The sequence below is a fragment of the Platalea leucorodia genome, assembly GCF_965183815.1.
Source record: "Platalea leucorodia genome assembly, chromosome: 4".
Classification (NCBI taxonomy): Eukaryota; Metazoa; Chordata; class Aves; order Pelecaniformes; family Threskiornithidae; genus Platalea; species Platalea leucorodia.
In genome coordinates this window covers 31,406,268-31,423,655 of record NC_138826.1, presented here as the reverse complement: position 1 = coordinate 31,423,655, position 17,388 = coordinate 31,406,268, and the positions used below count along the sequence as shown (strand labels likewise).

Sequence of the window (17,388 nt, the reverse complement as noted above, 5' to 3'; positions counted from 1 at the left end):
AAGCGTCTTAGTAGATTTTCTACTCTACCATAATATGGAATGAACTGTCGTAAAAAAAACCCAACCAAAAAACCCTACAGCTTGAATTGAACTGAAAGTAAACACTCTGAAGATGGCTATTAATAACTCAGTTTCTTCTGTTGTAAGCTCAGTGAAACAGTCCTTTAATTTTGTTTATGCTACAGGTAGGAGAAGTGTAAAATCAAGCATGCAAATGAGGGAGGGGAAAGCTCACAGTAGAAGCTAAAATTTAGAATTTAGAGACTGTCCTACCCCATGTATTTGATATCTACAGGGCCAGCTTTTCAGCAGGTAAAGGACCATATAATTGCTTTTGCATGTTGTAGGAATCAAGTTATTAACTACTTACAGGTTAGGATGTTCATCATCAAGCTGTACCAAATTAAAGCTGCAAGTTAAAAAGAATATACTGGTTTTACCCTAAAAAAAATTCAGTGTTGGGGATGTATGAGAATTCCAGAAGGGGAAAAGAAGTTACACTTTTGCATTATATTGCTCTAGCCCTTTCTCTTCTGATGCATTGCTGTCTGTTATTTCTGTAATTTTATGTATAGCTTGAAGCTGTAGCGTGTAACAGACATAAAGAAACTGTTACCCAGAGGTAGAATTAGCGTGGTTTACTTTCAGTGTATAGGGCTTAAGTAAAGACTTGATTGAAACTGTATTTGGATGTAACTTTTAAAAACAGGGATTTAGGCATCGGACTACCATTAGTATTCAGGAGTGATAGGAAGCTGAAGCTGTGTCACCCTCTTTAAATTACCTGGGCCTAATGCTTAAGTGATTATCATGGTGAGTGAATACTATTAATGAATAGTGAAATATGGAATCATAGAATAGTTTGGGTTGGAAGGGACCTTTAAAGGTTGTCTAGTCCAACCCTCCCTGCAATGAGCAGGGACGTCGTCAACTAGATCAGGTTGCTCAGGGCCCCGTCCAACCTGACCTTGAATGTTTCCAGGGATGGGGCATCTACCACCTCTCTGGGCACCTTGTGCCAGTGCTTCACCACCCACATTGTAAAAAATGTCTTCCTTATATCTAGTCTGAAACTACCCTCTTTTAGTTTAAAATCATTACTCCTTGTCCTATTGCAACAGGCCCTGCTAGAAAGTTTGTCCCGTCTTTCTTACAAGGCCCTTTTAACTACTGGAAGGCTGCAATAAGGTCTCCCCAGAGCTGCCTCTTCTCCAGGCTGAGCAACCCCAACTCTCTCAGCCTTTCCTCATAGGAGAGGTGTTCCACCCCTCTGGTCATTTTTGTGTGTAAAAAAGTAATTAATACTTCTAAGGTATTTAAAGGGTAATTTAAGGCCATGTGTGTAGCATCACACAATGTTCCTAGAGTATTTAACTATTGGAAGAGGACTTTTAAAGCTATTTTTAATTTTATCCTGTGGGTAACAAATCACTAGAGATTAACAAACTGTTAATGACATAGTTGTTCATTTCAAAAACCTTTAAATTTAGAATTCCTGTCTTACTGTTTAGGTCAGGGGAAATACACTATGCACCATAATGTCTTTCTTGTAATAGGTATATTAAACTTTAGTTGCAGTGTCTTGCCAATGTAAAACTTGCTGATGTAGTTACTGTTTTTAATAGATCATTGACCCTTCAATCAGACTCTGACCATTTCAGAGATAAAAAGCTAGGCTTTCATTGGCTATTATGAATAGAGCACCTTTCCACAATTTAAGAAATGGTGTAATAATTAACAGGTATAATGGATATGTGCGTTCAGGTTTCAGTTATATCTTTATGAGCTTTAGCTCCTGTTATCTTCAGCATAGTTAACCCCCTGTCTACCCACAGATAGTTTAACTACAGTATAAAAATGGATTTGTTTTGTGGCAGTGGCATTTTGCTAATGTGATAGGTTTTGTGCTCATTTTTTAAGGTCTGTAATAAGAGCTGTTCTTTCAGACTTTTTCTTTACAACAAGGCATAGAACTTCACTAACAACTCATTAAATAAGTAATAATGCTGTTCTAAAGAAGCATAGCAAAGATTCTTTAAACAATTTTGCATACAGAGAATTTACCCGAACTTTAGTTTTCTTTTGATTTACAGACTTAAATGATTAAAGTACTTATGATTCCTGGTACTGGAATTTGGTTTCTTTGACCTAAAAAGTTGCTCGGAAATTGCCAAATCAGATAATTCGGTAGTGGACTCGTTAGGTGAACCAAGAAGTAGGCAAAGGTCACTTACCACTCCCAAGCTCTAAGTATCTTAAGAAAAATCAAAATTTTAGGTTTTGAAAACATAAATGATATTTTAGTTGTGAAAATTCATTACATAACATCAAGATGCAATTGCTTTGAAATAATATACTTGCACTGCAAAATATGAATCAGGAAAGAAAATCCAAGGTTTAGAGAAGTTACAGAAATGGAAGGTTAAGGAAAACTTTTTGAGTTTATGTATAACTTTTATTAATCTTTAAACATGACAAAAACCAAAAGATAAAATACTACATAACTGGAAGTTTACAAAGGTATAAAAGTTATTTTTATTTTGAAAAGTGTTCTCCTATTAAAGTATTGCTGGCATCTTAATTAGTGCTGTTAATCTGATTTCACCTGTTTCAGGTGTGTTCTTATATTTATTCAGAACACATTTGTATAGCAGCTCACATGTTTAGTAAACTCATTTTTGTACTAGGAGCTGGCATAGCCATCATCCTATTGTAAAGTCAATTTAATCTATTCCAGGGAAATTCAGTTGCATAATGACATCAGTTGTCCCTATATGTATACACTAGTAGATCTTGTGGTCTATGCATTTCTGATCCAAGAGTGGCTTACACTGAGACTCTGGAAGGCAATATTCCCTGTTCCTAACCTCATCCTCATAAACCTTCCAGTTATTTGTTCCTTTATTTTTAATAGTCTGTTCTTTCATTAATCATCTCATGCTGCAATGTACCCTTACTTCCTTAACCGGAAATATATATAACTATTTTTTTTGCTATATTCTAATCCTTACACACATAGTACTTAATATTGTAGTGCAAGCAAAACTACCTAAAGCAAACCACAAAACTAGTTAATCCATAACAAATTAAAATCATTAAATATAATTATGCTATAATCTTTATCTTTCAATTTCTTTTTTCCCTTATTTAAATCTAAAACCAAAACTCATGTTTTGCCACAAGGATCTTATCTTAATGCAAGAAGAATTAATCCAGTTGAATCTCAAGGGTAAAAATAAAAATAGTAAATAGATTTTATGAAGACCACAAGTATGCCAAGATAATTGTCTAACTCAGACTCTGCGTAAAGAGTTTGCCTGTATATATATATATACTGAGAAGAAAGTTTGAGGCTATTGGGATGCATTTAGATTTACACTTTGTTGTCATAGATTAGTAAAGCTTTTCATTAAAAATAATACAGTAGTGCTTGGGAATTAAAAACAAAGTCCATGTTTTTAATGCCAGGAGTAGACAGAATTACAGACAAAAAATCCCCATGCTTGAATATGATTCTTCAGTGATATTTTTCCTTCAAGTGTTAACTGATTAATTCATTGTTCAACCCTGATTATAGGAAGAATACATTTGAAGTACGATATGGGATGTCCTGGAAGTAGAGTGAAATACAACTGCATTTCTAGGATCTTAAGCTTACTTTTATACTGAACTTCAAGTATGGAAAAGGTATGTTTAGCCTATGAAATACATAGTTATCTAAAAGCTTTCCTTTGTTACTGTTTTCTGGTTTTAACCTATAAAGTGCAAAAATTTGCTCTAGTATAGTGTGTGAAGCCCTGCATTATATTTACATGAAGTAGTCTAGGACACTTGACAGTTTTTTAATTTTGAGTACTTTACAATATGGCATCTTAAGCACCAACTTTTCTAAGAATATAAAATCTCTGAAAGGTCTTGCAACTCCAGGTTGTAAGCTGGCCTCTAAACATACTGTTCTAATGATCTCATCTATTTAGCCACCAAATCGCCCTTCCAGTGTCCTCAGAACTCATCAAGAACTGAAGTATTCAATGGGCTTATTTACAGTGTAGTTGAATCTCAGTTCTCCCTCATAAGGAAACCTAGAAGAACTGTTTGTTGTAAACTTACTCTGAGGGTATAGAAAGCAGGTAAGAAAATTATTTTGTCCTGAACATATTTTAGTTCACTTAAATTAAGATTTCTCTCTCCCTGAAACTTGATGCACAAATGCTTCAGAATTTTTGCAGAATTAGGAAAAGCCTCTGAAATCTCTTCCAGGTTAAAGACATGTAACAAGACAGTAAGATTGGAATAAGACAGTATCCTATACCTGTGACAAGTCTGTATTCAGCCCTTGTAGAAGAAGATAAAGATCGACGTGAAAGAGCTGCTCACTGTACCAAAGCCCAGTTTGGAAATGACTGATTATTTCATTAGTCTCTGCATGGTATGCAAGTTCTTTACAAATGGGATGGACTTGTGTCAGAATTCCGCTGTTCAACCTCTTTTGTACTATAGCACATATGTGGAAGAAATCTTTTGTAATTCATTTGAACCTTTTATTCACTTGAACCTCCTTATTAAGAGACCTTTATATTGTTATACTACAGAGTACCTAATTAAGAAAGCTACTTATCTGTAATGGCCGTAACCAAGGTAATAACAAATGACAAAAGCTACCAGTAGATTTATGCATTTTGAAATGAAATAATTTCTTTCATCTCATCAGTTGGGTTACACTTCTAAAGTTCATTTGAAGTAGCGGTAACATTTTCTATTTGTCATAGGGGATCTGTTAGTGAAGTTGTTTTTACATCACGTATTGGGCAGCCTTTTATCTGTAAAACTTATTTTTAACACCACTTCTTTAGGGATTCAACCTTACTATCACTTTGCTTTGTCTTTCCCTTCTTGCCTGATGCATTATTTTACTGTCGAACTGTAAATTCTGTCTTTTTGGTTATTTGTGTATTACCATTCTTTAATTATATAACTTAAAACTTCCACAAGTATGGGAATTGTCCTTTAAAGGTTGCATTCTTATGAGCCTAAACTTAAATGTACAACTGCAGAAGATTGGTTACCCTGATCTTTTAAGTATTATTCATTTTGCAACGAGCATAAAACTGAGCGGTACCAGTTCCTGTGTTTTGTAGCTTCTCTGTATTATGACATGATATATCTAATTTTAGTGGTTGTGTATTGTTTTTCCAGTTACACCTATAATATACCAGAGATCAGTGTTCCAGGTTGTTTATAGTTTTTTCCATGTTACTATGAGTTTTATGAATGTGCAGATTTATCGACCCCTAGTGGGCCGTTAGGAAAACAGCTGTTAATTTAGTAAGTGCTAAATGAAAAATTTAAATATTTTTCAATGCTCTATTTGTTTCAATGCTCTTTTTTTCTGTTTGCAGCTGGATTAGCTCCTGAGTTTCATTTCTGGTGTTCTGTTTCCTACCTCTGCAGAATTGCCTGTTGCAGCAACTTCTATTAACAACATTCCCAAAACATGTAGCTAGGTGTCTGCATTTTAATGAACACTTGTAGCTGTAGCTGAGTATTTTAAAATTACAGTATAGCATAAATTTAGAAGAATAGAGGGTCTTTTGTGCTGTGTAAGGTGGGCTTATTTTTAATAAGCTAGGAAAAAGCTAGTACTTCTTCATTAGTATGATACTATATAAATGAATTTTTCTAGCAAACTTTTAAACTAATTTTAAATAGCTCTAGTATTTTGAATCATTTAGTTGAAATTTTAATTTTCTGGGAGGTGAAATTATCTCCTAACCATGCTGTGAAAGTTTCTTACAGGCATTTGTTTCACATTAATTAAAATGGAGTGCTGAATAGTCAATTCACATTTGACTGTTTAATTAGCAATAGTAAATGAAGATAAGTCTGCTCAATAATTAAACTTAAATTGAACTTCACTATAATTCTGCATCTGCTACATGTTTCCAAGTATCAGAATCAGAAATTAAGCCCTACTGTAAATAATTTATTTTTCTATGCAAGTTTGACACAATAACTTCCACTTTTTATTTTGTACATTTAATTTTATAGGCTTTAAGTAGTAAAGTGGTGTTTTTACCAGTTAAATTATGAAAGACTTCTTTGAACTTTAGGTATTTTTAAATTGTTAAGAAAAGGCCAAATATAATTTTTGGCATTTACTAATATTTAGTGTTGTGTTTATTGCATAAGCCATACTGTTTAAAGTCAAACTTACACAGTAATCAAAAATGTCAAAAAGACCTCAAATTCATATTTTTGTGGGAGCACCCAGTATTCCAAGCCCACTGGAGGTGGCAGAGCAAAGTAGTTCAGCACCTGCTGCTGAAAAATGGAGAGAACTCCGCTGTTCATGTGATATACATAGCCTTTTTTCTGAGAAAGTCAAAGGTGCTGACCAAGTAGTGTATCAGGCAGAAAACTCTATAGTCACAGCAGTTCCTACAAATGATGGCAGCTCTCAGCCATCTAAACAGGGGAGATTAATGGTAGCAAAAGAATATTTGACATCTCTTGTACCTGTGGGAGTAACTTCTACCACCACACCTAAAAAGACTGAAAGTTTAATTTATTCTGATTGTCAAATATCTAAAGATCGATGCACACATCCAAATCAGGCTGCAGATCAACACCTTCCTCAAAAATTTGTGGAATCGGCTGGACAGGATAAACAATCACATGGCTGTTGTTCAAACCTCACTGAAAGAAAAGCCAGTCATTTAGAAGTTAACAGCTCTGACATTTCTGATTTGGTTGCCAGTACTAAGCAGATTAGCATACATTTAAAGTCTGTGGGACAAGTTGTTCAATCAGGTCATAGAAGTGATCACCATGAACATCTAAGTAAATATCTGGATATGTTTTTCCCCCAAAATCAAGAGTCAAAACTGAAAGGAGAACCAGGTGATTGTTCAGACCTTGCTGTGTCAACTGATACTGAATTTCGTAGTATAATGACTTCAAGTCAGATGGCTGTTTTTGCACAGAATCAGAATGAGATGCAGAAAAGAATCATAAAACTATCGGAAACAGAAGCAGGCAAAAAAAATGAAGAAAGACAATATGATCACTTCCAATTTGATTCTTATGTTGGAATATGTCTTAATGTGGCTGAAAATGAATATAAGGAAGAGTATACAAGTTCCCTTGAACTTTTCAGTTCTGAGGGTGATGGGAAAAATGTTTGCTTTGAAACTACAAAACAAGAAGAAAATGCTCAGGAAGATACAGAGAAGTCTCAAGAACTCAATGTTCCTGCTGAGCAATTTGTAAATGAAATCCATATTGAACCATTGAGCTCAGGAATATTGTGCTCTCAAGTAGACAGTTCTCAGAAGAGCTCTTCTAAAAGAACCCGCAATTGTGAAGATTCCTTTCATATTTTTCACTCAACATTTAAAAGACAGCTGAAATCAAAGAGAGCTAAACTGAATTCTTCTCCGGCTGGTCCTGGGATGAGAGTGCATCAAGAGAGGATGGCAGAGTTCAAGAAACTTCAAAAGAAACTGTCACCACTTAAGAATTGCTGCTGCAAAAATGAAAAGTACAATGTTTTAGTCACAATAGTACATCCTTGTCATATCAAAGAAATACAGGTGAAGACTAGACCAAAATCTTCATGTAAAGTTCCTGTAGCAACAATTGTAGTTATTGACCAGTCAGAAATTGAGAGGAAGGTGGTGCTGTGGCGTGGTGCTGCATTTTGGTCACTCACTGTGTTTCCTGGGGATATTGTACTGCTTACAGGTGAGAATTCCTTTATTTGCCTTTTGAAAATGTGGATCTTTAAAATGCCTGTTTAAAGTAGAACATTATGTAACCAGTAATTTGGAACTATGGCTAAGCATTTTTAAGTCTTTCTTATATTGTTCAACATCACTTTGAATTCTCAGTCCTCCTGCCGGTGGTACATCGACTGTTCCATGGAAGTTTGCCTCTCATGTATAGTCTTTGGTCTGAGGCACAGCAGTGCATTGGCATTACAGCAGTGCCATAGGTAGTCAGGTGTATTCGGTAACCTGTCTGTATTTTAAAATGGTTCTTCCTGAAAGGTAAAAGTGCTATTACAAACCAGATGTACTAGTTATATGATTTATAGACTTTTTTGTAGTTCTCTGCTGTTGGACCAGCAGATGGACTGGAAAATTGTGATGTTATGTTCAGTCTCAGGATGAGAAACACTCTTCCTCCTAGAAAGGACTTTGTAGCTTAGCCCTAGCATCTTGAGGTGGATAGTGTTGTGAATTAGTAACTGATATAGACTGCAGAAATATAAAATGCTGTTTGCAGTTCACTCACTTCATAGCATGTCAGCTAATAAAAAAGATTCTTCCTGAGAAATCCTTTGTACCCTTTAATACTTAACAGGAGCAAAACCTTCCCTCTTAAAGAGAACACATGTCATGTAAGAGAATGCAGTACTATAAAAGCAATATTGCACCTAATTTAGGGCTGGAGTTGACCAGAACTTGATAGTGATCTCGCCATTTAGGTTTTGCAATATGCAAAAAATTACACAATATAATATTGCTTGAATACTTCTACAGTTTAAGATACCCATTTCTCTTTAAGAGTTCTTTAAGTGCTTATAGGTAGGTGCAAAGGCAGATATTTTAAAGAGATTGAAGATAAGATTGAAGATATTGGGAGGCAGCCCTGAAGGGCAAAGGAGTCCAGGAAGGCTGGATGTTATTCAAGAAGGGACTCTTAAAGGCACAGGAGCAGGCTGTCCCCATGTGCCATAAGACAAGCAGGTGGGGGAGAAGACCGGCCTGGCTGAACAGAGAGCTTTGGTTGGAACTCGGGGGGAAAAAAAAGGAGAGCTTACCACCTTTGGAAGAAGGGGCAGGCCACTCAGGAGGACTGCAAGGGTGTTGTGAGGTTATGCAGGGAGAAGATTAGAAGGGTGAAGGCCTAGCTAGAACTTAAACTGGCCACTGCAGTTAAAGATAAGAAAAAATGTTTTTACAAATATATCAGCAACAAAAGGAGGGCCAGGGAGAATCTCCCTCCTTTGTTGGTTGCAGAGGGAAACATTGCCACAAAGGATGAGGAGAAGGCTGAGGTACTTAATGCCTTCTTTGCCTCAGTCTTTAATAGTCAGAATGGTCATCCTCGGGGTTTTCAGGCCCCTGAGCTAGGAGGTGGAGATAGGATGCAGAATGAAGCCCCAGTTATCGAAGAGGTGGCAGTCACCGGCCTGCTCCTCCACCTGGATGCCCACAAGTCTAGGGGGCCAGATGGGATCCACACAAGGATACTGAGGGAGCTGGCCAAGCCACTCTCCATCATTTATCAGCAGTCCTGGTCAACTGGGGAGGTCCCAGCTGACTGGAAGTTAGCAAATGTGACGCTCCTCTACAAGAAGGGTCAGAAGGAGGATCCGGGGAACTACAGGCCTGTCAGCCTGACCTCGGTGCCAGGGAAGGTCATGGAGCAGATCATCTTGAGTGCCATTGCGCGGCATGTGCGGGACAACTGGGGGATCAGGCTCAGCCAGCATGGGTTTATGAAAGGGAGGTCCTGCTTCACTAACCTGGTCTCCTTCTATGACAAGGTGACCCGCTTAGTGGATGAGGGGAAGGCTGTGGATGTTGTCTACCTGGACTTCAGTAAGGCTTTTGACACTGTCTCCCACAGCATTCTCCTGGAGAAGCTGGCTGCTCATGGCTTGGATAAGTGCACTCTGTGCTGGGTTAAAAACTGGCTGGAAGGCCAAGCCCAGAGAGTGGTGGTGAATGGAGTCAAATCCAGTTGGTGGCCCGTCACAAGTGGTGTTCCCCGGGGCTCAGTGTTGGGGCCAGTCCTATTCAATATCTTTATCGATGATCTGGACGAGAGGATTGAGTGCACCCTCAGTAAGTTTGCAGACGACACCAAGTTGGATGGAAGTGTCAATCTGCAGGAGGGTAGGAAGGCCCTACAGAGGGATCTGGACAGGCTGGATCGTTGGGCCAGGGCCAACTGTATGAGGTTCAACAAGGCTCAGTGCCGGGTCCTGCACTTGAGTCACAACAGCCCCATGCAACGCTACAGGCTGGGGGAGGAGTGGCTGGAGAGCTGCCTGGCGGAAAAGGACCTGGGGGTGTTGGTTGACAGCCGCCTGACCATGAGCCAGCAGTGTGCTCAGGTGGCCAAGAGGGCCAATGGCATCCTGGCCTGTATCAGGAATAGTGTGGCCAGCAGGACCAGGGAGGTGATAGTGCCCCTGTACTGGGCACTGGTGAGGCCGCACCTCGAGTACTGTGTTCAGTTTTGGGCCCCTCGCTACAAGAAGGACACTGCAGTGCTGGAGCGTGTCCAAAGAAGGGCAACGAAGTTGGTGAAGGGTCTAGAGCACAAGTCTTATGAGGAGCGGCTGAGGGAGCTGGGGTGGTTTAGTTTGGAGAAGTGGAGGCTGAGGGGCGACCTTATTGCTCTCTACAACTACCTGAAAGGAGGTTGTAGTGAGGTGGGGGTCGGTCTCTTCTGCCAGGTAACAAGCGATAGGACTAGAGGAAACGGCCTCAAGCTGTGCCAGGGGAGGTTTAGGTTGGATATTAGGAAAAACTTCTTCACCAAAAGGGTAGTCAGGCATTGGAACAGGCTGCCCAGGGAAGTGGTTGAGTCCCCATCCCTGGAGGTATTTAAAAGAAGGGCAGACGTGGTGCTCAAGGACATGGTATAGTAGTGGACTTGGCAGTGCTAGGTTAACGGTTGGACTCGATGATCTTAAGGGTCTTTTCCAACCTTAACAATTCTATGATTCTATAAGCTGGACTTTTTCTTTTCTTAGACATTCTTATTTCAAAATACATCAGAGGTGTTTCTGGTTAAGCCTAGTACTTTACTACTCATTCTGAAATGTTGCACAATAATAATTTACCCAATACAGTCACCCACTTCACTGGTACAGTACCTGCTATGAGGCTATTGAATATTTTATATGAATTGAATTACATCAAACTACTGAGAAAATTTGATTAACTCATTGTAAATGGTGTTGGTAGATTTAAAAAAAAAAAAATCACTTTGTTTCCAAGTGATCTCTTTCAAACTGTCTTTCATCTCTATATGTGTGATGGTTCTATAGTCAAGAAAAGTATTATACACTTCAATATCGTTGATACGTGAGTTGATAAGGTTGCTTTTTTGTTGCAGATATAATAATGTATGAGAATCTTTGGTGTGGAGAAATCATGCTGCAATCTACATTTACCAGTCAGTTACTGAATCTGGGGAACTGCTCAGCTCTCAATCCAGAAGAATGTAAGATTATAGTGCAAAAGCTTCCACAAAAAAATCACAGCAAAATAGCTATTTGAAGTACTCCATTTTGTTGGCAATGGCTCATACACAGGGTGAAATGGAAATGTGAGCAACTGAGAGGTACAAAACACTATAGGAGAGTATGACAGGAACACCTGTGAACAAGATGTGGACATGATGACATCAGATAGGCATGTGGAGTTTATGGTAGAGTTGGGTGGTGGTGTGGTTTAACCCCAGCTGGCAGCTAAGCACCGCACAGCTGCTTGCTCTTCCCCTAGTGGGATGGGGAGAAAATCAGAAGGGTAAAAGTGAGAAAACTCATGGGTTGAGGTAAGAACAGTTTAATGATTGAAATAAAATAATAATAATAATAATAAATTGTAATGAAAAGGAAAACAACAGAAAGAGAAACAAAACCCAGGAGAAGCAAGCAATGCAACTGCTTACCACCTGCCAGCCGACACACAGCCAGTCCCTGAGCAGTGATCACTGCCCCCCAGGCCAACTCCCCCCAGTTTACGTACTGAGCATGACATCATATGGTATGGAATATCGGTTTGGCCAGTTTGGGTCAGCTGTCCTGGCTATGGTCCCTCTCAGCTTCTTGTGCGCCTCCTTCCTGGCAGAGCATGGGAAGCTGAAAAGTCCTTGACTTAGTATAAGCACTGCTTAGCAACAACTAAAACATCAGTGTGTCATCACATTATTCTCATGCTAAATCCAAAACACAGCACTATACCAGGTACTAGGAAGAAAATTAACTATTCCAGCTGAAACCAGGACAGGTGGTTACTATGCAAAACTCTGAAAAACTGAATTGTTTGAGCTTAGTTTAAGAAACAGCAATTAGCCAAGGACTCAACCATAAGATGTCTGAGATTTCTTGAGGATTAAATTTTTTTGCAAAAATTTTAGAGGCTTAAAGAGTAAGTAGATACATTCAGGGAAAGTAATTCATTGCAGGCTATTAAGCGTGAAGTCTTTAAAGATACCCGAGCCATGGTGGGTTGGAGACTAAGGGGAAAATACAGTGGAAGTATCACCATGAACTTGCATTGTTCTTACTGTCTTCCCGATGTCCATTATCGCCAGCTATTTAAGGCAGGTTCTGGGGTAAATGATCAAGACCAGCTATTCTTGCCAAGCTATGATACAAGGTTTCTTTCCCATTTTTGGTGTAATTTAAAATATTGTACTTAGCTTAACTTTGGGATGTTATCAAGAGGAGGCAGATGAAGTACAGTTTCATTTTGGATCAAGAGTTACACATCTCAAGAATTTCTTGCCTTAGTATTATTGTGAAATGGTTTTGGTTTTGTCAGTGTAAATATGCACCAACTGATAAATTTTATACTTCTAAGCTTAAAAAAAGGGTGTCCCTTTAACTTTGTTTTCTCATAAAGTTTATCCTATAGTGGATGGTGGTGTTCTCCATGGTTTATTGGCATACATATCATCAGAATTTCCACACTTTGGAGAGATTCCACGAAGACAGGTTCAGAGACTGGACAGTGTTCAGTATATGCAGCTAGACCAGCTCCAGCCAAATACATTGGTTCACTCAATCTTGAAAATTATCAACATTGCCGTATTAACAGGTAAGTTCAGGCACTAGACTTCAACTTGCAGAACTTCAACAATAGGTGAAACTTAAATAGTAATTTTGCAAGGCAATTCTGGTTGTTTCCCATTCCGTACACTGGTGTTTGACACTGGAGTCACAAGTAAAACCTTTGTAATGGTCCACTCATGGGGGGGCATAGTAGTTAGAGAAACTGAGTTAGAGACGGGAAAGAAATAATGACTGTAGTCAGCTGCTGAAAGGAGGTTACTGCACGCTAGCGCTGATCAATAGCATACACATCTGTGGGAGAAGCACTCAGGGAGCGGGCACTGGTAATCAGTGTTCCTACTCACGGAGGGATTGGTGTGTTTTCACTAAGAATGAGCACTCGCCACAGACTGCAGTTACTAATGTATCAACTTGTCAATGAGATGGCTTGAGCATCTCCACAGCTCCAAATAGTGTGGTGCCTGGTCTTCAATAAGATGGAGGATTGAAGAGAGATGCAGATACAAAGCATAGAGTTGGGCAGTGGAATGGCAGCAGGAATATCTTAGATATGAGGAATGTGGGCTCGAAATCCTTTTCAGGGAAGATAGGTGTGTATAGCAGGAATGCTGAAAAGAGGGAGATATGGCAGTTATGGTGGAGGAACATAAATATGTTTTCTAACGGCTCTTGAAATTTGAGAGGTACATTCTTGCTGTAGACCACTGCTTGAGGAAGGGGACTGGTTTATGAAAATGTCATGTGGGCCAGTCAAGCTTTACTAATTCAAAGCTCACCTGCCAACTACCTTCCATGTAAGCATACTGTCATTAAAGGAAAATTTGATTGCACTATAAATTGTGTGTTTTTCAGAACAAAATAAGTTATTGATTATTTTAATCTACTGTTTTAGGATTTGCTTGCCGTTCTTACTTTATAATGGAACTGTGTTGCTCTTTTCTAATATTTTATTTGGAACATTTCTTGTTTATTTCTCTATATTTTTTCTACTTAAATTTTTAAAGCTCAGCATTCCTGGTTTCTTAAATACATGCAATATTTCTTTATAATAATCCTTACTCGTGTGCCTTTTTTTACAAGTTCTTTTTGATTTTCAACACTGGAAAATGCACAGTGCAAAACTACTAAGATGTCTTGCTGCGATACTGCTATTTCTTCCACACAGGCACAACAGAGAATGACCTCATTAATATAATTTGTTTTCGAAATCTGAGTTTCCTGTATATTTTTATTGTAAAGACTCTTCTCCCTCAAAGAATCATGGTCAACAGTCCATGTACTGATTTTTTGAGTTTATTCTTCTGTCACACATTTCTTTTCTTCTAATAGTGACTGCAGTTATTTCAGGATTCCTTTTGCTGAAGCAATTTTCCATGTTAAAATTCATAATTGGTTTCTATTTCTTAATAATCAGGCCTTACAGCTGCTTCCTAGCATCTTCTCCACCTTCTGGAATGAAAAAAACCAAATTATCTTGGGGCATTCTCAGGATTTCATGCAGTGTCTTGCTGTGTTTTTTAACACGCTTTGGGCAGTTAAAGACAACTGTTCCCACCGGGAAAAGGAGTCTTCCTCTCTTTTTTCCTGCATAACTGTTCTGATTATCTTTTCTTTACAGTACCACTGTTTCTCAGTGCTTGACTTCAGGCTTTGCACATAAATTTGATCATATTGCACTATCAACTTGTATTAGTGCTTATATTAGTAAGATTCAGATTTTTACCCACACTGTTAATATCATGTTTATTCATTATAAATGGAAAATTTTGAAGACAGAAATCTTCATAATTTATTATTGTACATAAGTCTCAGAATTGTTAGATATTTAAAGCAAGATTTCTTGTTCAAAAATTATTTATGAAAAATACTGTAGTTTTAGTGTGGAACTGACACTTACAGGCAGTATCCTGGGTAAGTGCTGTAGAGAACTTAATTGTTTCAATTTATGTGTACTGTTACTAATCCTCTTAGTGTGCTTGTACATGACTATAGTTTTCTTTTATGTGAAAACTTCTAGAGAAATGTTTCTTTCAGTGTATTCCATAGAAGTTACAGGAACTTTAACTGCCAATTATGACAGTCTGAGAGAATGAGTACAATTTCTTTCCACTTATACCAGTCAGGATGAGTGGGAGCTGAAAGTTGCTCAGATACCTGCTGTTTCAAAGGGAGGTGTCCAGTTGCTGAGTATTTAGGTGGATAAAGGTAAATTAATATACTTTTATGCATTCCTTCAAACTAGATTCATGTTGCTGAAGAAATCAGATTGCTTTCATTCTGTCCTGAAGAAATTGTAGGTATATTCTTGTTTGCTTATAATTGTACCATAAAATTCAATAGCAGCATGGTTTCAGATATCAACATATCTCAATCTTAGTATTGAGAAATGTGGGGTTTGTGTTTTATATGCTTTTTACTGTAGAAATCATATAATTTCAAACTTTTTCAGAATCTGTGTATAGCTACAGAGGCGGCAACCAAAGAAAAATTATTCTAACAGTAGAACAGAACAGAGATCAACACTACAGGATGGTGCTGTGGGGAGCAGGGGCTGCCTGGTGCCCTCAGCTTCAAAGGAGAAAAGGTGAAGTCCTTCTACCTATAGGTAGCTGTAAAAAGTTTTTTGTGATGCTATTAATATCTTTAAAATGCTCAGCTGGTAACATTTTTCCATTCAACCTTTAAATACTCCCCTTGGAAGGGCAACGTATTTGATACCAATTTTAACATGTCTCCTCTGTTTAGAAGAAGTGCCATCAGCAACAGAATTTGAATGCACTCACTTTAGAAGACAGAGAAAGCATGAGTATTTAGAAACTTGAATCTAGACACAAGATGCACTGGTGCCTAGTTATGTAACTATAAAAAAAGAGAACTTCAGTGTTAATTATGTTATCGGTTTTGCTGAGTCTTCCTTATTGTTGTCTGGTTTAGCATGAATTGCTGGGGTTTTTTTTCTCTACTTCTGATTTTCATTCTCTGCTTTCTACCTTACTACAGTGGCAGGCTTTATATCCTAATGGTGTTGCTATCAAGACCAGTCGTAACTGACTAAAAGCATCTCTTGCAAGAACTACGTAGCCTGTGTTTTAGCAGTGACTACCAAATTTTGTTTTATTCTTGGCTTTCTTCTTTTAAAATAAGTGAAACTAGTTTTTTCTTAAGTTGATAACTTAAGAATTTGTCTATCTGGTCAATGCCATATTACTTGAAGCGCTGAGTATGTCTGCCTAAAGAGCCAGTTTTTGTCTAGCGCAAAATAAACCCCAGAAAGGTTAAACAACCTCATAGTGAACCTTTACCTATCAAATGTAGACACTCTGAATTCTGCCAGTTCCACTTCAATTTATCAGTAATCTCTATTCCTAGAAATCATTTAACGGCAAGACCTGCCTCTTAAACTACTTGAAGATAGTCCAATTTAAGCATTAACCAATTAACTTTACTACATAATACCTACATGGCTCTTATTTTTGTGCATACTTCAGTGTGAGCAGGTATATACTGTTCATTAGATGCTTAGAAATCTTACAGAATTTAGTATGCTAGAATATTACACTTTTCAAAATATAGAATTTTAAAAATTTTTGTAGCTGCAAAAAGACAACGGCAAAGGTAATTTCTAAGACACAATAATATTCTCTGATACTTAAAGCAGAAAAGTATAAGATGTAGATCTCTAGTATTAAGTGTTTATATTTGATGTAAAGCTTGTGCCTCATTCTCCAGGTAGTGTCCTGTGCATCTAGAAGCTGGCATTTTAATGATTAAAGGATTATCTGAAATTCAAGATAAGAGTGATTTCTCAGCTGTTCAAATACTTAATCACAGACACACCATGAACATTTGATCCCAGTAAGATAGCCAAAAAGATAAATTCACATGATACTAAAGCATGCAGAACACAACAGCTAAATGAGTGGGTTACAGGAAGAGCACTATGTCCATCCCTGCTAGGAGTCATAGATCAGCTGTGGTATGTGTTTACTAGTTGTACTAGCAGACTAGAAACCTCATAGTCTTGTAGAGGAAGGTATGAAGACTTGTAATTTTTAAATTGTCTACCTACTTAAAATAAAGTGCATAAGACTATACAGTTCTAGAGCATCTAAAAATTGTTGCCAGTAAAAGTTAAATTTATTTTTCATCTCTTGCTAAAAATCAGTCCAAGTTTCCAGTATACAGTCATCAGACATTCAATTCATGCTTTACGCTCATCTGCTTTAGATTAGCAAAAAAGAAAGATTTGTTTCATTAAATACACTTCTGTAAACTTGATTACTTATAGTTTACTCGTGTTTTGTGATCAGTTTTCTAATCAACAGGGGGATGTTGAAGATCTGAATAATAGGTTAAATTCAGGTATCAACCAAATCTTGTACCCTAGTTAGACTACGTCCTCCCATATATCCCCTCTTGCCAAGTGCCTGTTCGTTTCCTCTTGCTTAGATTTTCCCTCAGTGTTGCTCTAGTGTTATTGCCCGAATCTTGCTTTGGACTGGAGCATACTCAGTTCTAGGGGGCTGCAAGATGTCTAGTCAGATATGAGGTGCATGAAACTAGACTGA

At 37.9% G+C, this 17,388-nt stretch overlaps 1 protein-coding gene across 6 annotated transcripts in view; it reads left to right on the top strand.

The window, feature by feature from the left end:
- The window catches only part of SHLD2 (shieldin complex subunit 2), a 44,337-nt gene that overhangs the window by 18,662 nt on the left and 8,287 nt on the right, over positions 1-17,388 (top strand). For 5 of the 6 annotated variants that reach the window (XM_082310077.1, XM_082310074.1, XM_082310075.1 and 2 more), the window contains 6 exons: positions 3,578-3,687; positions 4,261-4,429; positions 5,400-7,743; positions 11,137-11,244; positions 12,651-12,845; positions 15,270-15,404. In XM_082310077.1, coding sequence (XP_082166203.1) covers positions 6,228-7,743; positions 11,137-11,244; positions 12,651-12,845; positions 15,270-15,404 — 1,954 coding nt within the window. In that variant the 5' untranslated portion in view covers positions 3,578-3,687; positions 4,261-4,429; positions 5,400-6,227. The remainder of the gene's footprint in view (positions 1-3,577; positions 3,688-4,260; positions 4,430-5,399; positions 7,744-11,136; positions 11,245-12,650; positions 12,846-15,269; positions 15,405-17,388) is intronic. The other variant, XM_082310078.1, reaches the window with a different exon arrangement.